This window comes from Perissodus microlepis, chromosome 16, assembly GCF_051167445.1.
Source record: "Perissodus microlepis isolate ML-2025 ecotype Zambia chromosome 16, ASM5116744v1, whole genome shotgun sequence".
Lineage (NCBI taxonomy): Eukaryota > Metazoa > Chordata > Actinopteri > Cichliformes > Cichlidae > Perissodus > Perissodus microlepis.
The window spans coordinates 19,064,223-19,090,758 of NC_140476.1; the positions used below are offsets into that span (position 1 = coordinate 19,064,223).

The following is a 26,536-nucleotide window of genomic DNA, read 5'->3' on the forward strand; positions in this document are numbered from 1 at the left end:
TTCATTTATTGTGATTTAAAATTGCCCTCTTTTGTGTGTTTAACTGCTATGGGGGACGGGGGGGGCGGGGGGGTGCCTTCAGCTTTAACAACCTTTTTTTTTTTACTGTTTTTTCAGGAAATCCAAATGATCCGATAGACAAACGCAGACTTGTCTGGGAATCTAGATGTACTGCGATTACTGCATTTGTCTCGTGAAAACTAACGAAAACTAACAACTAACGTTGTTTTATTCGTTTACAAGCTGTGGTCAACAGTGTGTTTTAAGAGTTCTTCTGCCCCCTGGTGGCAGCAAAGAAAAGCAAGCGAAACCTTGTTAATAATACTGGATGATTTTATGGCTGTTCTTTGAGAGTTTGACTAAAATGGACTGAAACGGCAAAGAGAAATGTTCCCATAAGATCAGTAGGATACAAAAGATTTTATACGAACCGGACACAGAATATGACTGAGCCCCAAACACAGCCATCCACCTTTCTTGAGAGAAAGGCTGCATTTACCGTTTAATTTACACACAATACATAGCCTACACACTTTCCATCGTTCCTCCCCCGCCTCCTCTTCTCCTCTCCAGACGTTTTCATTGGCCAGGGTGAGACGAGAGGAGGAGGAGAGACTGACGGACTGGCAGGAATTCCTCAGCGCTCCTCAAATTTCTTGAAATCTCGGCAATTCTGCTCGACTGCGTCCCGACAGATATCCGGACCAGCACCCCTTTTCCGAGCAGATTTCCCAAGCCGAACATAAAATGGTAATGTAGAGGACTAAAATTGGGCTTTTCCACAAGTTTGTCTTGACAATATGAATGGTATGAAAACGGATGGACACTGTCGTTGGCTCATTCTTTTCCCATAAAACCATACTTTCTCTCTATTTTCCCCTCCTTTTTTTGTCCAGATGTTCCGAAGTGTGGCTGTGCTCCTTCTGCTCTCCGTAGCTCTGTACAACGCGGAGGTAAGTTTGCTCTTTTATTTTTCTTTTCTTCAAACAGTTGTCTTTGCGAGGCTTCATATTGGAATCAGCCGTTTTACGCCTGTACTGAACACTTTATAACCGTTAAAAAACAAAAAGACAAGGCAGCCAAACAACAGCTTTGTTGAGCTTGAACACATCTGGAAAAAGAGAAGAAGAAAAAAAAGTATTTTATTGGTGAAAATGGGCCATTTATCGTTGGGTTTTCAAGGCTGTATTGTGTCTATGTGATGTAGGCTGGATTGTTTATCTTCCTAAGCGGAACCACACAATTACGGCAATCATGAGCGTCATTACAGACACATTCTGACTACTTTGCTTTCTTCCACTTGGGGTATTGTTGTTAATAACGAGGTTGCACCCATGAGGCACTGGAAAAGTGAGCGCACATATTTCTTAAACCTTCACATTTTCCATCTTGTTTGCTGACCGCACAAAGAGAAGTCCTTCACCTATTCTCTGTTTTTGTTTTGCTGAGTTGTGATTTTTGAAGGTAACATCTCAACAAAAGTTGACATGTGCCATGAGAGGACGAGAGGAGTGACAGACAGCTGTGAAGGAGAATGGGTGGGGTTGTGTTTAGCTTTCACAAATCTCTCTGGGGGGGATGACACTCTTCATCAATACTGGAGGGTGTTTTGGTGCCAACTGGCAGCTGCTCTAATGGCATAATGTTTGTTTTGGTGGTTGGTCGGGGAGCATGTGTGTTTGTCTGCAGGGCAGTGAGTGCCTCAAGAGCTGTGAGAATGCTCACCTCATGGGTATCACACTGCAGTGCTAAGTAGTCTCCTCTCTAGGTAAACACCAGGATGTGCTGTTAGTAGGTGGCCCGATTGCACACAAGAATGATTAACTGAAACAGCATGCAATTATTAAAGTTTAAGCATCTCACAGGGGAGACAGATGGGCTCGTATATGTCAGTGGGTTTGAAGAATGAGTGAAGCTTACTGTCTGGGGTGGATGCTCAGTAAGCCTAAATATGATTAAAAGTAAACCTAGCAGTCAGTTAGCTGAGCTGAGCATGAAGACTGGCAAGTTTCCTGTTTTGAGATGTCTGTTGTGATTGTGCAAGAATAACAAATTTACAGTTATGGAAACAGCTATCAAGATATCCAAGAGTAAAAAAAAGAAAAAAAAAGAAAGCAAACTACAAGAATGTCTTTGTGATCCAGCACATAGTCTCTTGTAAAAATGATTCTTTTTCCTTTGTTTCTAGCTTTTGTGGCAATCTATGCCAACCAGCTGCTCATTGTACCTCCCTAGTTATTATGCAGACCTGAAAGCAGGATGGATGTTCTCATATAACTTGGCAAAAAGTCATTTGTTCTATGTCCCAAATTATTCCTCGAAGAACGAGCAAGCACACACATGCCAGGTGGCACTTGATGATGGCCTGGACCCTCAGTGGACACAGCTGTTGAACACCTGGCTTTGTGCTGACTCCTCTGTTGACCGGCACAACAATAACAGGAGGATGATATAAACACGGTAATAACTGTAGCCTAATTAGAGGGATTTTTCAGCAGATTAGAGCAATGCCACATGTGAAAGATAAATCAATTATCTGTGGCCGAGCCTGTCTTTATGGCTTAATGCAGATGGCCATTAGTGTCGGAACTGCAACATTGCTCATAGACTGATGTGCCGGCTACCCCGGCTGACCTTCCCCTGCTCTTCCTATCTTTACCCGCTGGCTGTTAAATGTGGGATTGTGTGCCTCCTAATTGAATCTATGGCCGTGATCTGTGAGGTATGTCCTCGATGGGATAGAACACACGGCAGTTGTTGTTGGGTGGACCCACAAAGTAATGGGCACCCATTAAAAAAAGAGGCATCTGTTCTCCAAAGGTAATTATCTTGATAATATATGGCCTGTTGACAGGCTGTGAGAAGGGCCTGAACTGGCATACCAGCGTGCTGTCTAAAGAAGCTCAACAAGTTGCAGCAAAGAGGTGAATCTGAGCCTATAGGGTATCTATTTAGCTTGTGTATCAACGATGGAATACATGTTAAATTGACTGTCTACACATCACTAAAAAAGCTGGAAAGATCACTGAAAAGAGGATCGATTGTGTTTTTATTTGCTGGCACGAGTTTAGGCTATTAAAATGTGGAAACTAACTCCTGATTTATTAAGAAGGCGAATGCATGTGTGCTTCTTGAGGTGAGAATTTGCTGCGTGTGAAGATAAGCTGCTCAGAAATGCAGTGTGACAGGGTGGCCGGGGTCGAGACTCAAAACTCTGTTTGTGTGTGTGCCCGCGGGCTGGAAAGCAGATATGGATCTTGGGAAAAAAACCTTGATGTCTTACTCAAACACACCAGGAGCTTGATATGCAAATGAGGTCGGATGCAGGCATAGTGAAAGTCGTAAGACTTTGCGGCCTCGGGGGACATGTGTGCGCACAGCCACATATAAACAGAGGAAGGAGAGTGTTTATATTTCCGCTGTTATGGCATGCAGTGTTATTGTGTTATTGTGCATCATCCACGGTGAATGACACATTGGTTAATTTAGTTTATGGCGCTCTGGCATCAACAGGCAGCCAGACTAGTTCGCCAGGACAACATTTCATGTAACAAAGAAAACAAATGAAAAAATGAAGGAGCTGGATCCCTTTTTCTTTCTGGCCCCGGATTTGCAGCACCCTGATTGAGCTAAATGCTCTCGGGCAACCCGCCATGTTGCCATGTTGATGCTTGTTCTTTCCCATACAAGGTGGGCTAAAAATATCTGCCCAGGTGGAGAGAACACAAGCATGAGGGGACGCCGTGTCCTCTGTCCGTACGAGCCTGCTCTAATTACTGTAGCTCGACATTCAGTCATGGATCCCGTGCAGAGATTGTTCAGGGCGGTGAGATAGTGATGTAAAACAGGAAGGAGATGTCATGCAATTACAGCAGGCAGACTGGGAGTGAGGTAAGACTTGGCTGTGTGGTGTGGGGGTAGAGAAAGAAGAGGTGTGTTACGTTTCACGTCCCTGCAGTGTGTTCTCCTCGCTCTTGGCTTGGCTTGAAAGGAGTCCTCATTTAGCTTAGCAGCTGTACTGGTGTCTTATCATTACCGGTACTCTGCACTCAAAGGCCTGACACACATAAATTAACACAGGCACCCACGCAAATGACAAAGACCGGCACCAAAGGGTTCTCTGAGCATTTTGTAAAGAATGAGGTAATGCATCATTTTCAATCATAAAAGTTAAAAAGCAAAAGTAGGTAATTTACTGATGACTGACTGTTTGCTGCTTTTCTGCCCACTTTAAGCTCTTGGAAAATGTAATGAACATCACTGTGAGCTTGACATCTTAAAAAACAAAACTTCTACAAATATTTACTTCCAGCAGAGATTATTCTGTGTCCAGTGACCCGTCAAAGAGAGATCACGCCCTGCATATGAAATGCAGTTTTTTTCTGTTGAACAGGCTTAACTGTAGGAGGAATGATCAACAGGCGAACACTGCTGTTTTCCAACACTGAGCAAAAAACATAGAGGCTAAAGTGGCTGTTTGGAGCTTTTGTAACTCTTCCATTTTCTTGTGATCTATGTGATAAGAGAGCACTCTATAATGTAGCATACCTCTCTTATCACATGCAGAAACCTTGCTCAAGGGCCTGCAAAGGGTGACTGTGCGCACAACCATGATTGATCCACATACAGCCTGTTTGCTACAGAAATCTGTCAATTTTCCTGTTATTCAGTAAATTACACCCTAACATAAAAAAAATGATGGTTAAAAATATATAGTTTTTTTTTCTTCCTTTGGGGCAAAACATCTTTGATGGAGCTTGTTTTTCTCTGGTGGTGGTATTGTACCACCACCGGTGCTGAATAAAAGCATTTCATTGATTTGAGTCACTGTACTATGAGTGTGTTGGTGCTGTTTGCTACACCAGGGTGTGTTGCATGCTTTAGGACAGCGGTCCCCAACCTTTTTTGGACCAGTTTATGTCTGACAATATACTGGCCTTTAAGGTGTCGCGGATAAATACAACAAAATAAAAGCAGTACCGGTACCAAAAAAAATTTATTCATAACAAATGTGAAAAGACCCAAGGAAATCAAGTTAACAATAAAAACCAATAAAAACCCTGAAAACCATACATTTCATTCCCGAGCCTCAACTCTTGGTACCAAACAACTCGGAGATTGGGGACCACTGCTTTAGGACATAACATTTTTCCCTTTACAACACACCCTACTTCTCTAAAGAGTCAGCTGAGAAAGTAATCTGCAGGATGAACAATTGTAATAAAATAATTAGTTTAAGCTGGATTTGATGTAGCTCAGCAGAGGTCAAAAAACGTGTCAACCGCAGCTCTTCGAGCGATCAAAAATGTGGTTAATATGTGTGGAAGGAAGCCACTTCTTCATAAAAAAAGTCCCTTTAATTAGCACCCTTTCAGTCTTCTTCAAGGCATGAACAGGTAGCAAGTGAAAGCTGAAGTACAAAAGGTTAAAAGAACATCCCATGATTAGCCTCACTGCAGTATACTGTGAAGCTCGCTAATTAAAAAGATTTTTGAATAGATTGGAGTGCGCAGATGACTGTTTCATTCAGTTTGATCATTTATAGCTCAAATACCTCAGCCGTGACTGATACATAGTGAGAGGCTCTTTTCTCCGTCTATTTCAGTACGAATGAGACACGATACAAAGCAGGGGGATGACTTTGATTGTCAAACCCAAAGAAAAAGAAGTCCTAAAAATCTGTAATTTAAAATGTCATGAGGAATTTCAAGAACCATGAAAAAGTGTTACTTGCAAGTTCTTAGATTACAACAATGCTAAATTTCATTACTGTTTAATCTGCCAATTAAGTTCTCTGAGCCCAGGTGATTGCTTGGTCTATATAGCACATGATCCAAAATACAACGATGGTCTGCAGAAAAAAGATCTTGTGACTGTGGAGGCCATTAGAGAACAGTGATCTCATTGTTAAGTTCAGGAGATGTGTTTGAGATGATCTGAGGTTTGTGACGTAGTGTTATCCTGCTGGACATTGTCAGCACCAGTACTCAGGTAGGCTGAAGCCAAGAAACTATCCCCCAACACCAGTGCACCACCTCCACCAGCCTGAAACGGTATCAAGACATTTTTACCAAGAGAACTGCTGCTCACTGGAGATTTTCTGTTTTCAGACCATTCTCTGTAAACCCTAGAGATGGTTGTGCTGGAAAATCCCAGAAGTTTGGCAGTTTTTGAAATTCCGAGACCAGTCTGGGTCACTTAAATCACCGTTCTCCTCCATTCTAATAATTAGTTGTAGCTTCCGCAGCTTGTCTTGACCACGTCTACCTGCCTAAATATGTCAGTTTGCTTCCATATGATTGGCTGAATGGATATCTGTGCTAACAAGGAATACGTGAACACTAGGGGTGCAACGATACACAAAATTCACGGTTCGGTTCGATACTTTGGTGTCACGGTTCGATATTTTTTAATTTGATTTTTATTAAAATTCTAAATATATATTTTTATCTCAAACGTACAGTTTTTAAATTTAATGTTGCTGAAACAACAAAGGGATAAAATAATAATTCTATCTGATTGAGAAATCACTCATCTTTGGAAAAGAGAGTTTATTACAGAGAAATGGCTCTTTCCAAAATAAAAGCTATACTATACGCTTCTTCTGGGCTATATTCTCAGCAGCATATTAAACATATCGGGTCCCCATAAGGAGAATCATGTGCTAACGGCTGTCTAAATGACTCGGGTAAAGTTTGTAGCATGCGTGCTTGTTGTTTTTGCCTGCACTAGGATGATGTCGGAGTAAATGTGCAGTCATATTCATTGTGTTCCCACTAGTGCTGTCAGCGTTAATCTGAAATGACGTTAACGCCACAACACGGCAAATCTCCGTTAACGAGCTACCGCGGATCGCCCCGTGCGTGGGGCTGGACGGCGTCAACAAGTTAATGAGCTAACTGCGCTAACGCAGTAGTTCCCACTCATGTAATTGAGCATTGCCTGGCACATCCGACATACTGTTTTACTTTTGTCCATGATGCCTTTACCATCAGGGTCATACTTCACATGAAGACCAAAATAGTTCCAAAGGCCAGATCTGAATGAGGGTGGGGGAGGTTCAATTTGCCATGTTGCAACGAACTTAGCTCTGTCTTGCTAGCTTGCTCTGCGCTCAGTGGATCTGTGCTCGACAGTGCAGCCTAGGCGGAGTAGTCGAACGCAGATCCACTGAGCTCTCAACACAGACAGCATCGTCAGAAGAAAAGTTGATAAAATAAATTAAAAATTTTGTATTGTTCGATACATATGCGTACCGAACCGAAAGCACTGTATCGAACGGTTCAATATCAATACGAGTATCGTTGCACCCCTAGTGAACACATGCGCCTGATACAGTGGCCACAGTGCCTTAATGAAACAGTTGATTTACTTTCTGTGAATCAGATAACATTTTGATTGTTTCTTCTCTCGCTGTATCCTGACATACTTTGAAAGGTTTTGATTAAAAGGAAGGCAAAATACAGTTGTTTAAATATAATAAAGGTCTGATCTCACAACAGGTTTGAAATGTCTACACACACTAAACACATCTTGCAGTCTCTAATTGGACTTTCCCTTGTACAAAAGCGTTCGACATTAGCCCCTACACTGGCCTCAAAGAGGGAGCAGAGAGGAGGGCAGGGAGTCTGTTCATTCCCCTAGCCTTAGTGTGAGCCTGCATTGGCCCACCCTCCCCATCCCCCTCACTTGCCCTTCCTCGTGGTGGAAAAATGCAGAGAACAGAGGGGGGTGGGGGGTGGTTCAGAGGGGAAAGAAAGGTGACAAAGTGAGCAAAGAGAGAAAGTTTAAAAGGATAAGGGGAAATGAGCAAGATTATCTGTAAAGAGTCAAAGAAAGGGATTAAAAAATTAAAGGCAAAATAGATGAGAAATTATTGAAAATGATGATAAGAAAGAAAACTTGACTAGAGGTTAAGATAAAGCAGGTAGTGAGGACAGGGGACGTTTTTGTCTGAGCAGAGTGACAGCGGGGTGAACAGGGGAGGGCGGGCCTGGGGCGGTGCTGCGTTCACAGCATTTTGTGTTCTCTGGTGACGTTTTAACTGCTAGCAGATGTTGCTCTGCCCAGATGGTGACTTATTTCCTGCTTTTCTTTAGTCTTGTACTTCTTGCTTTCTCCATTTTCTCACCCTCTCTGTTTCTCTGCTTTACTTATCTTACCGTGTATTTCTGTTATCTCCCTCTTCTATTTCTTCTTTTTTCCCCCCATGTCTCTTTTCAGTTTAGTTGCTGCATTTCAGCTTTTGAACAATGAGGCTGCTGGGTGTAAAATAACAGGCTGCAGACTGGGGTGACATCATCCTGTCCATTGGTGCATTCCTTTTACACTGAATAAGAAACAGGGACGAGAATAACAGGCAGAACTCTGTAAACTGGTCGTTACCCTGAGCCCTTTTGTTTCTGAAGATTTAATCTCGGACCCGGTCCCTCAGAGAACATTTGAGACCACCCCTAGTGCTCTTATAAACCGCTCAAATTAGTTCTTCTTTGGCCTCATTATTTCAAGGACACATACTGCTCTCAACTGCTGGCGATCACTTGTCATGTAATCCATGAAATACTAAGCAGATATTTGAGCCGAAAGGAAGCATGGCAGTCGATCGTGTCTTTTTGATGGGCTGACTGCCTGTTTCTGAGTGGAGGCTTTACTGTACATCTGATCTCACGAGGCTGTCAAGTACAGAAGAAATGAGACTGAAACTGATTTGATATAAATGAAGGCACAGATTCACAGAGGGGGGAAAGGCAACAGAGTCTGAGAATGGAGCAATGTGAATTATAGAAGGCAAAAGAGACAGCTTTCTGTAATGACTCAAAACCAAAATAAAATAATATTTTTTCCCATCATCTCGTTAAAATTCCTTAAGGGAGTAAACTGGATCGCAGTTAGCTTGCAGTTTATCGGGTAAGTGGTTTTCTTCTTTGGCTGCGCTCCACTTCTCTTCTGATTAGAAGTTAAGGGGAAACAAGTTGCTCAATTTTGAGCCCTCCCTGTTCTGTCTGCCCCTGGCATGGACTCATGTTTGATGGAGCTGAAGAGTGTTAGACAATCTAGAGCTGGAGGGACACCATGGGGAAAACGCTGGAGAGGGGAAGAGCAGGGCCACCTTTCTGACCCAAATACTGAGGAGATTTTGGCTCAAGGCAAACTGGGTCGGGTTCCAGCTGAGGCACTACATGGTTCGGGAATGAACCCCTCTTACCTTCTCATTCTCCTGATTATGTCGCTTGTCTACATTTCCTGCCTTTCAGTCTTGTGTTTCTTTAATTTTTCACCTCATTGTTACATGAAAACTCTTGTAAAACACTCAGTTGCATTTACAGGTAAGGGGGGGGGGCGTCCATGCATTTGCCTGTCCATCTGTCATGCTGACTGTCTCTATCTGTCACTGTTATTGCCTCGCTCGAAGTAAAATCACGTTTTAGTGCACATCTCCTCCACGTCAGCATTTGTTTAAATAGACTTATGCACCTCCTTGGAGGGAGGTATATGAAAGGAGAAACCACTGTCTCTGAAGCACTTCTGAAGCTGCAGTCAACAGCCTAGCTTTTTGTAGCTTAGGCCTCAGACTCTGACCCCCAGCAATCTCCAGTCACTAGGCAAGAATGTGCATTCCTGACTGTCGCTAGGTGAAATAGGTCACAAAGACGGTGCTGCACTGAAAAGATCCCTGTGATTGCTTTGGTCACTAGCAGATTACTTTGAAGGAAAGACAGCTGGAAACGGAGAATGTTCACCCTCAACATTCGCACTGCAGCCAACACATTTCAAACAGCACAATTTTAACTTTGTGTACATTTTGGATTACACTACATTTCACTCCTGCTCGGCAAGCAGTTGGTGAGTGCTGGCAGACAAGTGAGTGTATTCCATGTAGACTAAGGGCGATTGCAATGTTTTGACTGCCAGAAACCTCCAGTTGGTCTGGGAATAGATATTATTATCTAGTGACCAGAGGACGCTAATTGTTCTGTAGGCCTGTGTGACTGGTACTAGCCTCGCTCTTCTCAATACAAACAAAAAAAAAAAATCTACCTTTTCCTCTAAAGTTTAGAACTTTTCCTTCACTCCTATATTCAAATGTAAGACTTTTTATATAACCTTTCTCAACCAACTCTGTGCAAGAATGTGATATGTTTTTGAAAAAGCTAATTTTTTTTAATCAAATGAAAATAATTTAGTTGTTATTTTTCTCATTTCAGTAGTCTTTCTTGTTTTTTTGCTTGTGATAGTTTTCATTTTTCTTCAGATTTGCCAGTTTGTTATGTAAATACAGGGAAATAGATGCTTTTTATAAGCAGTAAATTGAACAGACAACTGTGTGCATACTTAGATTAGATTTCAATATCACTGTAAATATTTCCACTGCTTCCTCACAAACCGAAGCCTTATCGGTGTCTCAGCACGACAGCAGCATGTGTAACAGTGTGCTGTAGTTCCTTCATTGTTATTCAGCATTTCAATATTTCAAGTGGCCCAGCCTGCATCATTTACAGTGAGGTGTCTCTTACACCCGTGCATTAAATCCAAACTTCTTGAAAAGACTTTTCGAGCCTTTCACATTCAGATATTGATGAAACTCTGTGTGTCATACAGATGTTAAAGCAGCTCAAGCTGATCTACCCTGTACCTTTTTATAATGCAATACGAATGAACAGCACCAGAAAGTACAGCCTACACAGTGAAAGTAGCGCTGAATCAACACCTCTCGAACACAGCAGACAGGCAAAAGAAGCTCTATGTGAAAACAGTCGAACTGCAGGCTTGTTGTATTGGATTTTGTTGAATTAGATTTATTGTGTCCAAAACTAATCCAATCAAACAGATGAAACTAATCTTTTAGTATTATTAGAAATGCCACATTCTGTATTTATTGCACTTACTGCTTTTTTGCAGTTTCTTCCATTATTCTCTTCACTGTTGTAGGCATATCTATGGCAGGGACTTCAGTGCAATCTCTAGGTTAATGTTTTCTATGCTAATAAGGGGCAGGGTGCAATATGAGAAGTGCTCACGGTGGCTGTAAATGACATCAACAGGAGAGAGGCATTGATCGGCTTGTTCGATTAGTGGAACATCTACAAGATATTTGAAGGTACACACACTAAGCATGCAAATACAGACAAATATGCTGCTGCTTGTACTGTTTTGAGTCTTTGAGGACACAGAGATAAGAAAGGCGTGCAAAGGCAGAGCAGATGTTCTAATGCTTTTTATGTGTTGCGCAAGGTGCCTTTAGGTGCCTTTAGTTAGTGTGCCTTTTCACTGTTGTCTTCATTGGATAAAAGATAAAAGGGCATTTTGTTCTCTAAAGCAAGGATGTGTTCCACTTTAACTCAAGTCCGCCTCATCAATGAGCCATATAACATGCTCGTATGCCCCCCTCCTCTTCTTCACTACCCACCTCTTTCTTAATATTCAGACTGTCCTCACAACTTTCTCCTTTTATTCAGCCTCTTACTATTCTCTTATTTTCCTCCTCTGATTTCCATCTAGCTCTTCAAGGCTGGCCTTCGTTCACAGACACGTGTCTTGCATCTGTAAAAGGGCATGGTGCTAGAGATGAGATGACAAGAGAAAGAACTAAAGAATAGCAGAAATGAAAGCAAAACTTGAAATGAGAGTTGCCACGCTGATATAAAAAGATGGAAATGATGCAAAGAGTTTTTGGAGGAAAAAAAAAAGTCTTTTAGAAACCTTTAAGTCATTTCAGCCTCGTGACTAAAACACTGAAATAGAAAACGTGAAACGCGGGGGCAAGAGATTAGTGTCGTGAGCTGTGAAATGTGTCCGTATTGACTGTAATGAGCTTAGGGAAGCTCTTTGTATGAAGGACTCTGGTATGATTCACCAGTCTCTTATGAGAACACTGATTGGTTTTAAATGGGAAAGAAGGCAGTTGTTGTCAGTAAATTAAAAATAATAATTTATCTAGGACATGCATACTGGGTGTGTTTTTGTTTGTGCTGACTTTGTGTCATGTCTTATTTTATGTCTGCTCTGCTGGTGACTGTGTTAATGAGTGCCTTTTAGTTATGGTGAGGTTGATGCCAAGTCCCTACAATGTGTAAACAGAAAGTGATACCCACTTGGATAAAAACATTGATATTAATCTCAGCGTATGAATTTGGGACTACATAAAGATTCAAAGAGGGGAAACATGGGAAGCTCTTTACCAAATAAAGTAAAATAGTGATAACAACAATGATTAAAAAAAACTTCTCATATTTTCAGGCTACTAACACTCAAGTAAATAAAATTAAGCTTTTATGCTTTTGTGTTGTAACAGCATATAGAATAGCATGCAGAAATAATACTCCAAATAACTCCCTGTAGGAGTAAAGGTGACACCAATATTTGGGGATTTAAAAGTCTACTAATTTTTCTCCTCTTAGACGCATGAAATGTGACCATATGTCTCTGACATTTGCTATGTGTAGTTTTTATTTATCCCTCTGCATTGTCCATGCATGTTTTATGCACTGTGTTTGTGGCATCCCAAGAACACACGAAGAGACTATTTCATCTGTTATTTTCTGCAGTCTTGTTTTATACAGTGCTGTGTTTGCCCTGTTCATGATTTCTTATTTTATCGCATATTTGGCATACTTCAATGTTTCAGATAATCAAAGAGATTTTAATATTTGACAAAGATAACCTAAGAAGATACAAGATACCATTTTTAAATGATGATTTACTTTATTAAGGGGAGAAAAAAGGTTATCTGGCCCTGTGTGAAAGAAATGTAAATGTTCCATAAACCTAATAACTGGTTGTGCCACCGCTGGCAGCAAAAACTCAAAAAAATGTTTTGTAGTGGCCTAGTCAGCGTTGGGACTGGAATTAGACTTGAATCAGTTTTCGAGCATGAATTATCTGTTTAAAACAGATCTGCAAAGAAGAGTGGACCAAAGTTTTCCACAGTGATGTGAAAGACTCATTGCCAGTTATCACAAACACTTGATTGCAGTTTTTGCTGCGAAGGGTGGCACAACCTGTTATTAGGTTTAAGAGACTATTACTTTTTCACATTGGGCCAGGTAGGTTTGGTTTCCCTTCATAAATGAAATCATCATTTCAAAAACTGCACTTTGTACTGTATATTTGTACTTTGGTTATCTTTGTCTAATGAAAAAAATGGTGTGATGATCTGCAACATGTAAGAGTGACAAACATGAAAAAAGAACTAAGGAAGGGAGAAATACTTATTTCACAGCACTGTATGTCCAAAGAGCCCTGCTGAGATCTCATTTTGAGGCTTTCTTCCATCTGGCTTACTTGACTGACACTTCTGTAATCAAAAGAAGCCGGTATATGTTCTCACTATGGCAACAAAGCACTTGAATCAGCTGCAAAAAAAGGGACCTTCTACCTCTGTATTCATTAGCTAAATGTCAGATATCCTCAGCTGGTTCTGCTAGGAGGGAGATGGACAGACAGAGCTCTGTGTTTGTACCAGATTCATCTTAAGGAGCCCATCTATTATTCATGTTCTCGGTGGAGGTTTCTGCAGGTTTCAACAGGCCTCTTGCCCATCTGTGTCTGAGAAACTGAATTGTCCAACATGTTCAAGGCCGGGGGGGTTGCTTTGAAGATTTTTCCATGACCTCATCTTAGGATAGGAAGTGTGTGTATGTATATGTCTCTGAAGCATGCATAGAACCGAATTCCTCTCACCAGTTTTGAGTCAAAATTGCTACACTGTGATGATTGCATGTGACTGCTCCCCCACTGTCATCCCTTTAGCTCTGAGATCCATCCTGTTACATTTTATCATGAGAGCTCAAGAAGGTTCAGTAACAACATCCCACCTTCATTTTGACCTACATACCAGACCTTGCAGTCATACACAGAGAGACAAAGTTGGAAGCCAGCTCACGTGCAGGCACACAAAGAAGGCCAACTTCTGTCTCGCTGTTACAGGAAACAGCAGCTTAGGGAGCAGGAGTGGAGTCGGGGGGGGGGTAGGAGAAAAGATTTTGCACTGCATGGGAATGGGCCTAAAGGAAAACACAGCTCAGACTCCAGATGTGGAAACACCCTGTACACACACAAGTACGCACACAAACAAATGCAAGCACACACAATGGCACACATATACAAAAACAAACAGATGGGGAAAGGAGGCGGTAATGAGGGTCATAAACCAGCTCTTGGAGCTCCACTTGGCGTCTTCTGATTGGTTGCTAGAGCTCATTTCTTGAGTCTGCTGGCAGTCCCTAAAATGAGCAAACACAAGATGTCAAGACGAGCAAATGAGACGGTGTGTGTGTCCATGAGTGTCAACGAGAGCGAATGAGACACGCTAAATGTGAGAGAAAAGGAGGTTTAACTGAAACAGATTTGCTGGAGACATTTGGATGAAAGAAAAAGAGTATTTTCGAGGAGGCAGCATGGTCCAGCAGGAACTTATCCCACTTACATGTTTTCTGTATTCTGCCTTATTTCATGCCGACTTCTGGATCCAAGTCTAACTGTCACTGACAGGGCAACAATTCAGACAGCTCTGGAGACCTCATTAAAAGTGCAGATACTAACACACACATAAAAAAACAACAAAGATAAGCAATAAACCAGGACACATTTGTTTGAGCACATAAATATTGCTTTTTTTGCTTATCATGTTGATGAGAAAGGAACAAATAAAATTGAAATGCAGTCAGTTGTTTGAGGATTCCTCAGAGTCTCCAATGAAACATTATGAACCACTACGTGCACAAGGCAACTGAGCTTATTTACCAAAATGATTTAAGTAATTCTTGGTATCTTGCTAAAAAAGATAGGAAACAGATACAAAAAGCATCACCTCCTAGACTGAGTGCAGTGCAAGAGCTTTCATCTCGGATGCCATCAGGGGACAGACTCTTGTCAGTTAATTGGGCGAAACGATCTCTTTATCTGTGACATGAGTTTGGTTCCACATGGCTTATTGTGAAAGTTAAATATTTGTGTTTTGGATCCCGTTTGCAGATTCCTGTTTGACTTGATTGGCTATTCTGTTTGAAAAGCACAACAGCGCCACCCTGTGTTCAACCATCACAAACTTATTTTGCCTTACAGGAGGTGCAGACCAAGAGCAAAGTGTGTGCCAATGTGTTCTGCGGGGCCGGCAGGGAGTGCGCTGTCAATGAGAAGGGGGAGCCCAGCTGTCTGTGCATAGAGGTGAGTGTCGGGTCATTGCTTTTACGCAAGGAAGCAATATATGTCCAAATAATAGATTTGGATTACAAACTCCCTTTGGTTTTACTTCACATTCATTCCCTTTGCACTTTGTTTCTTTGCAGAGCTGTAAGCCCCACAAGAGGTCAGTATGTGGCAGCAATGGTAAGACCTACAGGAATCACTGTGAGCTCCACAGAGATGCTTGTCTGACTGGCCTGAAGATCCAAGTGGCACACGACGGACACTGCAAGGGTACGGATAACAAATGTTGATAAAACAGTTCAAACCGGCATAATTATCACACAATCGCCCTTGGAAATGGAAGTTGCATAATTTTCATGTTTGACATTGAAAATGTATTTTTCAAAAATTGTTAAATGATTTTTTGCTAAAAAATGTTTTTTTAACATCATCATCTTTCTTGCCTTGAACGGTTTTCAGGGTTTTTTCTTTCTTTTTTTTAATTTTTACAATTTAAAAAATGTACACACAGAAACAACATTTTGATAGGATAGGACATAGCAAATCAGGTTTCTCATTCAACTGACCTATTAAGCACTGATTCAAGCACTGATTGGTCCAACCATTGATTTTCTTGCACATATCTAATTTAGGGATGCTGGAGCATATCCCCACTGTAATACAGTGAAAGGTGGGTTACATCATGGACAGGCTGGCAGTCTATTGCAGCTAATTGATACTATTCAGCTCTTTTTTGTTCCAAAAATGAAATATTTGACTGTTTAGAGTGCAGTGGAAGCCAAGATAACACAAGAATGCTATAGAGATGAAAAGATGAAAACACAGTTTGAAACCTGTCATGACTGAATTACTAGAGAGGAATTTAACAACACTGACTAAAAATCTTGTGTTCATAACACCGAATGTCAGAGTCATAGGTTACCGTCAGGTCCTTCCTTCTTCCTTCTTGTCCTTTAGCGGGCGACCAGCGGCGGCGGTCGGCTGTGCAACCAGTACGCTGCTGTAGGTGCCGCAGGTTCCTCTTGCTTGACCAACGATTATCTTCCACGCTTTTCGATCTAAGGCGATGGGTCTTACCTGCTCGAGGTCAAGTCGAAAGGCCTTCAAATCATCCTGGATATGTTTCATCCATGTCTTTTTTGGTGCATTTCGATGCACCCTCCAATCGGTGGGGCGGGTCAACCAGGCCATGGGGGCGGCGCTGGATTAGGTCGCCGATCGTCGGTTGGCTGCCGCAGCTGGTGAGGATGGTGTCATTCGAATGACGGTCGCAAAGGGAAACGCCGAGAACGCATCTAAGGCAACGCATTTGGAAAACTTCGAGCTTGCTCAGGTCGTGTTTGAGCATTGTCCACGTCTCCGCGCCGTAAAGTAGAATGGGCAGGATCAGGGTTCGGTAAAGGCGGATCGTTGTCGCCAATGAGATGTTGTTCTTCTTCCAAACGCACCAGCGCAGGGAAGCGAACGCTGCCGCCGCCTGCCCAATTCTGGAGCGTATCTCCACTGATGATGCCACTTTCTTCTCCTCGACGAGGGACCCCAGATATTTAAATTGTTGGACTTGTTTGATCTGCACACTGTCGAGGTGGACGATCGCTGGTGAGCCGTCGGTGGTCAGGACTTTGGTCTTCTCGGCGTTAATCTTGAGGCCGTACGGTTTGGAGTGCCGGGCGATGTCATAGAGGATGTGAGTCGCCTCAGTGTCGTCTTCGGCAAAAATGGCGCTATCGTCAGCGAACATTAGATCGGTGATAAATAGATCGGTCGAAGCTTGGACTCCGCGGCGGCCCTCGAATGTTTTGCGCATTATCGCATCGATGACGATGTTGAACAACAGCGGTGACACCACATCGCCCTGCCGGACTGTCAGGTACAGAGTAGAAGCTTAAGTATAAGTGAATCCCTGAGATCTAGTAGATGTGACAATGGGAGGCCTAAAAAGGCCAATTTGGCCCCTTTTCAGTAATGTCATTTAGCTCACCCGACTAATTGTGAAAGCGCTGATAGTAAGCAATTAAACTGATTAGTATGTGATCTCTGAACTAGCATACATTCACTGAACTGATAATTTGAGGTGACTGGGTTGACAGTCATACAATGTCCCCTTCCATGACACTGCACTATCATTTTTATCACACCTCTGCCCTGTAGCCACCTCTTCATATATCTAATATTAGTATCTTATCTGATCTCGAGTGAACTTTCACTTCCCTGCTGGTCCCTGCTGACATGAAGTTGTTTAGTTAACTGGACCTTAATCTGTGATATATAATCTAAAATGCTTTCGTCAAATTTGTCAACATCAGTAATGCGAATAATACATATAAATAAATAAATAAATAAGCAAAACTAATTCTGAAACTAATTTCAGCTGAGGTTCAGTTCAGTTGAGGTTTATTTATATAGCCCAAAATCACAAAAACAGCTTCCCCAAGAAGAACCTACACAGGGCTCTAGAGTGCGACCAATTTGGTCGCAAATGTGACCAAATTTTTCAGTGGTGCGACTAAAAAAAATATTTGGTTGCACCTGTGCGACCAACTGTTCGGGTAGCGAAAAAAAAAAAAAAAAAATCTGCAACCTTCCCTGTGGTCAACAACAGACAAACATTTTGCCCCTATCGTGGACTAAACCAATCAGAGATAGTAAGGGGCGGGACCTCTCTGATTGGCCGTGGTCCAGTTGAAAGTGCAGGTGGAAGTGGGAGGTGAGTAGCTTGAATAAAGCGATATCAATTCATTTATTTATTTATTTATTTATTTACTTTTTTGTTTCACACATGGTACAGCAGTAATGCATTCCCATACACAACCTTCCTTTCAATTAAAGTAACACTGTTTCCATGCATGAAAAGGAGCAGGAAGAAGAATAAATTCTTATTGATACCTGCCCCCTATCTGTGATAATACAAGTAGGCAACCAAAATTACACTATGACAATTTTCTGCACATAACAAAACAAAACAAAGCGAAGAGAACAATATACTCAACAATGAGCAATACCACTAAATATCAAACTAAAAGGATCATTTTTCTACAATTAAATTCTATTCTTTTCAACTTCTTCATATTGGTTTATCATTTTATTCTTATAGCAGATTTTAAATTGAGAAACATTTATACAACACTTAAGATGATCACTGAGAGAATTCCAGTTTCTTATGCCTATGACTGTTGGACACATTTGCCTTTGTGTGGTTCGAGCAAACCGGTGCTTAAAATAAAACTTCCTTCTGCCGTCCCCATTTTCTGAACACAATACAAATAAACTTTGTAACTTAAGAGGTAGTGTTTTATTTTTCGCCCTAAACATAATAGTTAAAGTCTGTAATTTCACTATGTCTTCTAGTTTTAACAATTTCGATTTTATAAACAAATTATTGGTGTGTTCTCTATATTTAACATTATGCATAATTCGAAGCGCTCTCTTCTGTAATAAATATAATGGTTTCATATTAGTCACGTATGTATTCCCCCATACTTCAACACAATAGCTCAGATAGGGTAGAAACAATGAAAAATATAATATTCTCATTGTCTTGTAATCTAATATATATCTAACATTACCCAGGATATAAATACTTTTAGCCAACTTTTTTTTAACATGTTCAATATGTGATTTCCATGTTAACTTGTCATCCACTATTACACCCAGAAAACGGAATTCTGTCACTCTTTCAATTAATACTCCCTCTATAGATAATACTATCTCTTCCTCCTTTACACGGTTTCCGAATATCATAAACTTTGTTTTTTCCAAATTCAGTGATAACTCATTTACATCAAACCATTTTTTAATTTTTTCCATTTCAGTAACCATAATTTTAGCCAATTCTTTCAAGTTCTCTCCGGAACAATAAAAATTTGTATCGTCTGCAAACAAAACAAAATTCAACATTTTTGACACATCACAAATGTCATTTATATATAAATTAAAAATTTAATCCTGAATCGACTTTTAAATATAACTGTGTTTTGCCAGAAACGCCAGATTCTCAGATTAAAGCTCACAAAACCATTTCAACAACAACCAAACAGTAAATGAGAGCAGGTACACGGATTCCACACAAAGACGTAAACACAGAGCGGAACCGACGCATCAGAATCAGCTTTGTCTTTCTCGGCTTTCTCACCCGACGGCCCGTAGACGGACACACTGTCGGAGCTTAGCGATTCTGATGCGTCCGGTCCGCGCTGTGATTACGTCTTTTTGCGCTGATTCTGAGCTGCAGGTTTTGTCTCTCTCCAACCAAAATTCACCGAGCCAGCAGCAAAAGAAGCAGCAAACTGCGCTTCACATTTGATCAATGTCGTCATGAATTTTGCTGATTTGCTTCCACGACTATTAAAATCACACTCCATGCACAGCTATCTCTCTCTCTATCTCTCTCTGTACTTCAAGAACAGTTTCCCGTCTCCAATCTCTGTTTTCTGTATTATTCATTCGCTTATTACCCACCAGTCTACCGTTGTTTACAGCGCTGTCGGCTGCTGTCTTTTTCTTTTCTTTTTCTTTTTTTCACTTAAATGACCTCGGACAAGAAAGCCAATTTTTTCTGTTGTTCAATACTGAAGAAATTTAAACTTTATATGCAGAACATTGTAGAATATTTTTAAGGTTATCTGCTATAAAAAGCCAGACCAGGAAAATCTCCTTCATGTTTTTCTGTGTTTTATTCTCAGTTACTTTCACACAAAGGCATCTGCTGTGATGTTCACAATTCTGATGAAGTCAGTACTGATAAATGATCAGAATTATAATATTTCTGACTGTCTGAGGCTAAATTGAATCGAATCGGGACTTTGAAAACCGGAATCGAATGGATTATAGAAATCAGTGATGATACCCAGCCCTAGTGAGCAGCCTAGGCACGACAGAAGTGGATGTAGCTGTAATAGGAAAAGAACTATTGCTAACTTTTCTGTTAAGTTAAGGCCTGATCCTTCTGAAATTCATAGCCAGTGCTCTGACACGGTGTCATCAATCTTTGAATGCTGAAAAAGCACAGTGTATCCAGAAAAACACATTATATTATATAAATTATTATAAAATTTGTGTGCGCCTAACTTTTGTGCCGGTACGCCTAACTTTTTAAAGTTAGGCGTACCGGTATGCCCATGGCAAAAAGTTAGTCTAGAGCCCTGCTACAATATTCTGGTGAGAGCCCAACAATAAGGAGATCCCTTAGGAAAAACTCCCTTTTAACAGGAAGAAACCTCCGCCAGAACCGAACTCAGAGAGGGGCAGCCATCGGCTGCAACCAGCTGGGGGATGAGGAGAAAGACAAAGACAAGAAAAGAAAAAGACAGCATAGGGAGGCAGGACAAAAACACAGATTAAAGCAGAGAGAAAACAAAACTTTTGTGGCATACTGCAGTGGTGTATAAACATGTGAGGAGAGAAAAGAAGTACGGGGAGAAGAACTGCTCAGTGTGTGTCATGAAGTCCAGCAGCAGTCTGAAAAGAAAAGAAATTACATTGATTTTCAGAAAGAAAATCAAACATAAAAATTAAATCACAAAGGAATAACAAAAATGAGGAACTAGAAAGAAAGATACAAAGAAAGAAAACAAAATGCAGAACTTGAAGAAGGCTAGCCTGGACATTGATCGGTGACAGAAAGGTCAGCGAGGGAAAATCATTATGTCACAGCATGCTCTTTGCAGACCTTTGGCCAATTGTTCAGTGACAGACATGTTTATCTCCAATAATGTTCTCCAGGTTTTGTATCAAATGTTGTTTCTTTCTCTCTTTTTTTTCAAATCACCTTTAGAAAAGAAAACAGAACATGCCGCTGCCAGTCCAGGTAAGCTTATGTGTATGTGCGTGCATGCTCTTTTTGCTTATATAAACATCCATTCACCCATCCTTTTTCTTCCGCTTATCCTTATCAGGTTTGCGGTTTATATAAACATATAAATTAATTTACAACTGAAGGTATTTGTAATTTTTTCACTGGATTGTACTGGCATATTAAGGTCTAGTCCATGGTTACATGGATGGGTTACAGTTTATTAACACACGTGCTATACAGTAGCAGACATTTATGGTCTAACTGAAAGAACATATTGAGCCTGAATACACCGATGCACAGTATACCAGGTGTACTGGGTTATTTATTCATGCTGCTGACTTCTGGAAATATCCCCTCTCCTGCAGTGGTTTGCTATGCTGCTGACCGCAACGAGTTAAGATCTCGTGTGATCCAGTGGCTGCAAACTGAGATTATCCCAGATGGCTGGTTTGTCAAGGGTTCCAACTTCTCTGACATCCTGCTCAAATACTTCAAGGTAGGCAGAATTAACCCTTTTCTGTTTTTATGCTCACCACTGCTCCAAAACCAGTGTTTTCACAGAATACCCCAGTTTATTTGTCCACGCGGGCCTCTTTCAGTCCGCCTGCTTTTTAAAGCTGCCTGGGACTGTGTCTAATTATTCATGTGACAGACCTTTCAAGCGAGTCAGCTGGTGGTGATAATTCAGTTTAATGAGGAACTTTGTTCTGCAGAGGAAGGCCCCTTCCTCTCCATGGTTTGACATGAATGCCATTATAGCAAAAGATGGGGGTTTTTGTGTTGGACGATTTAAAACTTTAGATTTTTTTATTTCATCATCATATATGAAGCCCATGTACAGTAGTCAAACAGTAGTCAGCTTGGATGCTAAATCAGTTTGAACAACAACTAGTCATTTAAAAAAAATGAATAAATGAATAGAAATGTTAATGTAGCGCTACAGCCTACCCAGCCTGTGGATCAGAACCCCAAATGACTTCTTACAGAGTTCTTTGTGTTCAATCCTCATGCACATGAGTCTGTGTGTTTGCAGTCATATGACAGTGGTGATTCTCAGCTGGACTCCTCAGAGCTGCTCAAATTCATCCAGCACAACGAGTCAGTTGTGGAGTTGCAGTCCTATGCAGACCAGGAGAGCAACAACCTGCTCCGGTTAGTGTGTCTGCAAGTTTGCATGCTTATGAAACAGTGTGGAAGTGGAAGAGGTGAGAGAGCCTTCAAATATTTATTTTTCCAATGGTACTGCTTGTGCGTAGAAAATCTTATCTTTGTGCTGCAGCACTATTTTAAGACAAGTCATTGAACCTGATCTTGGCCAGAGCAAACATCATTGCAGGCCTCTTGTGGGAAACCATATTGGCAAAAACACCTGCACTCTGTGGAGAAAAAAAGAAAAGCAGCTATCAAAATGATTTTTACAGCATTTGCATTGTTTCTGTAATGGTCCACTGTTACTGTATGTAACAGCTAATATTTATTCTGTGTTTGTGTGCTTCTCGTTCCCCAGGAGCCTGTGTGTTGATGCCCTCATTGAGCTTTCCGATGAGAATGCCGACTGGAAGCTGAGCTTTGATGAGTTTCTTAACTGCCTGAAGCCTGGCTTCAATCCACCAGAGAAGAGTGAGCTTGGAGTCATACTTTGACATAATGTAGCACACCATTAGATCTACTATATAAATTGACCGAAGCACAGAAAGCTCAGTAGTGCAGCTGCTGTTTTCTTAGGATTTTGAGACTCAGCCCTTCAATCTGTTCAGTTGACTGGTGCTGATATATCTGGGATAAAGTTCACAGGAAGAGGGGGCATTTCTCCAGCAGCCAGTCGCTGCGGTTGACTTAACTCTGGAGCTACACCAGATTCAAGGACGCACACGTTTATTTGGTGAACTAACTGTTAGCTGTGTAAACTCTGGTTTTAGTCCACATGCAAAATTTCAAATGCAAATCAAGATTTTCATGCCTGGTTAAGGCATTTGATTTTTTTTTCTCTTTTTACATAATAGTTTCTCCAGTTTACACACAAAGGTTTTATGCTTGGCATTGGCTGTTTTGCTGAGTGTTTGTGACTAAGCAAAAGTAACCAAAAGAATGTGACACTGTGGTTATGCTGGTGGATGAATGATGCAGCATTTTAAAATGCTGGCAAGTCATAAAATTGGTAACAATGTAAAACTTTTATTGTTCTACTAGAGTCTTATCTGTGGCCTTATCTAGGTAGCGTGTTCTTTATCTTTGTGCAGAATGTGCCTTGGAGGATGAAACATATGAGGACGGAGCAGAGACCCAGGTGGAGTGCAACCGCTGTGTTTGTGCATGTGGCAACTGGGTCTGCACCGCCATGACGTGCACTGGTAAAAAAAAATACTGAAAATGGCATTTATCCTGTTTGTTTACACGCACACATTCCACTTAACCGTTGTGTAATCCGACCAGATAACCAGCCAGCTGTGGATGACTTAGCAGATGCTGGAGTGGAGATGACTGAGGAGGAGTGGAACCTCCGTGTGGCCGAGCTCAACAAGCACCAGGTGTGTATCTGTAAACTAAATCCCATCAAAAAAAAAAAGAGTACAGTATATCAGTCGAGTTAAAGACAAGATAAATCAAAAATTATAAGTGTTTTCCCAACCTTAGAACCTAATTTTTGCTTTTCTCCCCACTTGGTTCTACTGCACTCCAAAGCTCATTCACTGTCCACTGCTTGTAGAATTGGTTATAAAGTCCACTAAATATAACCTTTATGAGCCAATAGCCTCGTGCCTGCTTTTATATTCCTTGATTACCTGTAGTTCCTTTCAAATCAAATTGCTCAATACAACCGACAGAGGAATAGGTCAGTGTAAATATTTGATGCGTTCCAACCTGGCAGAGCTCGGCGAGCCACAGTATCAGCAGCTTTATTGCTTCTGACAGAACAAGTGAAACAATAAATCCAAAGGAGAGCGATGTTTTCAAATTTAGAGCCATAAAATGATGTTGCTGATATGAAATGTAGGGCAGATGGCCTTAAAAAAAAACATCAATGCTTGAGTTTCTTTTACCTTTAACAGATTTATGTGTTGACATCTTCCTTTAACGTTTCTTGCTTATTTTGATTCACAGGCAGTGCATTAGGTTTAGTAGGAGTAGACTAATTGGCACATGTATTTAGAACAATCTGCAAAAGTAAAAAATCTTTTGCAGATTGCTGTTTTTGTAGCTTGTGCGTCTGCTTGTGTGCGTGAATGTAACCGTGATGTCCGCAAGGTAGCTCTAGGAATCTGGCTTGAGGCCATGACTGAGTCAGCAAAGCCGTGTACTCTGCACCCCAGAGGAATACTTTGTAGTGCCACTGTAAACAAATGTGGTTTATCGTGTGTACAAGTTTCGATAGGTGACACCAAATTCACCTTCAAACAAATGCAGTGCTGATATTAACAGGAAAGGCGTGCGATTTCCAGAAATACTGTTTTAGTCAGCTCACGTTTCTTTTCCCTGTTTTAAACATAGGAGACAGTGGAGAAGATGAAGGCCAGCACAAAGGAGGCCTAAGTTGGAATGCAATGAAAGAAGAGGGTGCACGCCATCATCCTTCTTCCATACTTGATTTAACTCACTTTATTATGTTTCTCTGCTCTGTTAATTATTATCCTTTTTTTTTTTTTTTTTTTTTTACATTTTTAAGTGTTTGTGTTGATGTTTGTTAGTTTCAATCAAAACGTATCAGTGGATTCCCTTGTGTTGAGTACTGTCATGTTTGATTGTATTACTGCACCCCTACTCTAGCCTCGGGGTTGCTTTTTGTTTTATGTTTTTTTTACTACAATCCTTATATTTTTGCAGTTATTACGAAAAGAAAACTGTCAAGTTATCACTGTTTTGGAATATGGAAGTCACTGTTTGAAAAGGTAGTGAGGTTGAGGGTTGTTTAAATATAGGCGCTGAGTACACAGAAAACTGACTGCTTGGCGCCTCGTACAACCTCTTGTCAGAATGTTGCATAACAAGGTAGAGCTACTAGTGCTTTTTAAAATTTTGTTGCCTATAGAACTGCCACAGTAGGCCACTACCTGACCATTGCACTTCTCTTTCATTCTCTTTAGCTTTCTTAGGCTTTAGTTCAACCACAACCATGAATTTATTTGTATCTTACGGCTAAAATAATAACATTGCTGCCAAAAAAAAGTTTGCTTCTATATACATTATGTTATTGGCTTGAGTTGGAGTTCATCTTGTTCCCATGTTATACTTAGTAGAGTCTCTCTGGTGCTTTTTTTCTTTTTGTGAGGGATTAAACATTTCCCTCTATGTGTGTCTTACTTTTCCGAGACGTAGTGGTCCAGCTTTCGTTGAGACCTGATCTGAATATAGCATGGTGAAAACTGAAACCAAAGTCTAGATGAAGTGTTTGAATGATGTACAAAATTATCCAGGTAAGCCATTACTCTGGACCCAGCAACGACACTATACCTGTGCTTTCAATATCACTCTTAACAGAAGGACTAGCCTCACTGTCAGTGGAAGTAGCTTAGGCGCGTCAATAACCTGGTGCATATGAAATGTGTGCGTGTGTGTCTGTGTGCGTGTGTGCGATTTTCAATTATGACGCTGAGAGTAGCTCGGTTTGTTTAATGTGTTCATTTGTTGAAATCCTGCATCTGAATTGGGATGTCTAAACACCAGAAATCAGTGCCTTAGACCTGCAAACTTTACAGGTCGCTACCATTACCTGCACATAGGATTTTTTTTTTTTTTTGCCACGTGGCGTTTCAAGAACGAGTGTGCTTTGATGAAGATGGCATCAAACTAGTGCTTTGTGACTCTATTTCCTATGTGTGTGAAATTTGCATTACTAAGTTGAAGCTGAATCTTTATATTTCACTAAAAGTGCAGAGACTGTAAGGAATATGTATGCCAATAAAGCCCATTCACCACAACACAGCTTTGTCATTTTGTTTGTGTCTATGTGCGCGTACGTTTTTGTGCTTTTATCTGCCAGATTTACTTATGAGATACTGTTAGTGGGGAAAAAGTTTAAATCATTGGCTATTAAGCTATTCCATTGTCTTCCAAAGTGCAGTGAGCCAGTAATCTCACCACTGGACTGGTTGCCAGTACAGATGGGAATCACATTAAAAAATTGCACTTCCTACTTAAAAAGCACCAATCAGTGAGACCAATGAGGGTATTGCTGTGCCTATAGTTACATGAAGGTGCTCATCTCAGCAAATCAGTGACTGCTGGTTGTTCTAGTCTTGCACAGCTTGAAAGGGCAACTCATTTGTTGTCTTTACCTCTAAATGTTAACTGGAGTTTCTCTTGCCTAACGGGCTATTGTAATACATTATTTAAATGAAATAACATTTTCAAGTAAAACTTATCAAGGAACCATCCCATGCTTTATGTTCCATCCATTTACTTGGCTGATTAAGTAATGTAGACTTTTGGGGGTTTGTTTTTTGAGGGTGTGTGTGTTTATTTTACAATGCACCAACTAAATCTACTGCAATCGCTTTGCTAAAGTGACACTGCAGACATTGACCTACTCCCGAAATCTACCTCTGAATAACAGACAAGCGCTTCTGACTTGGTACAGGGGTTGTCAGTGGAGCAAAA

At 40.9% G+C, this 26,536-nt stretch overlaps 1 protein-coding gene across 1 annotated transcript; it reads left to right on the plus strand.

The window, feature by feature from the left end:
• Window positions 1-592: 592 nt before the first annotated feature.
• fstl1b (follistatin-like 1b) lies at window positions 593-25,859 on the plus strand. The gene is made up of 11 exons (XM_084907978.1): window positions 593-750; window positions 897-953; window positions 15,064-15,165; window positions 15,288-15,417; window positions 20,921-20,953; window positions 21,307-21,437; window positions 21,975-22,093; window positions 22,449-22,561; window positions 23,182-23,292; window positions 23,375-23,469; window positions 24,431-25,859. Exons 1-11 carry the CDS (start codon window positions 748-750, stop codon window positions 24,470-24,472), a joined length of 936 nt encoding a protein of 311 aa, XP_084764104.1. The 5' UTR covers window positions 593-747; the 3' UTR covers window positions 24,473-25,859.
• Window positions 25,860-26,536: the final 677 nt, after the last annotated feature.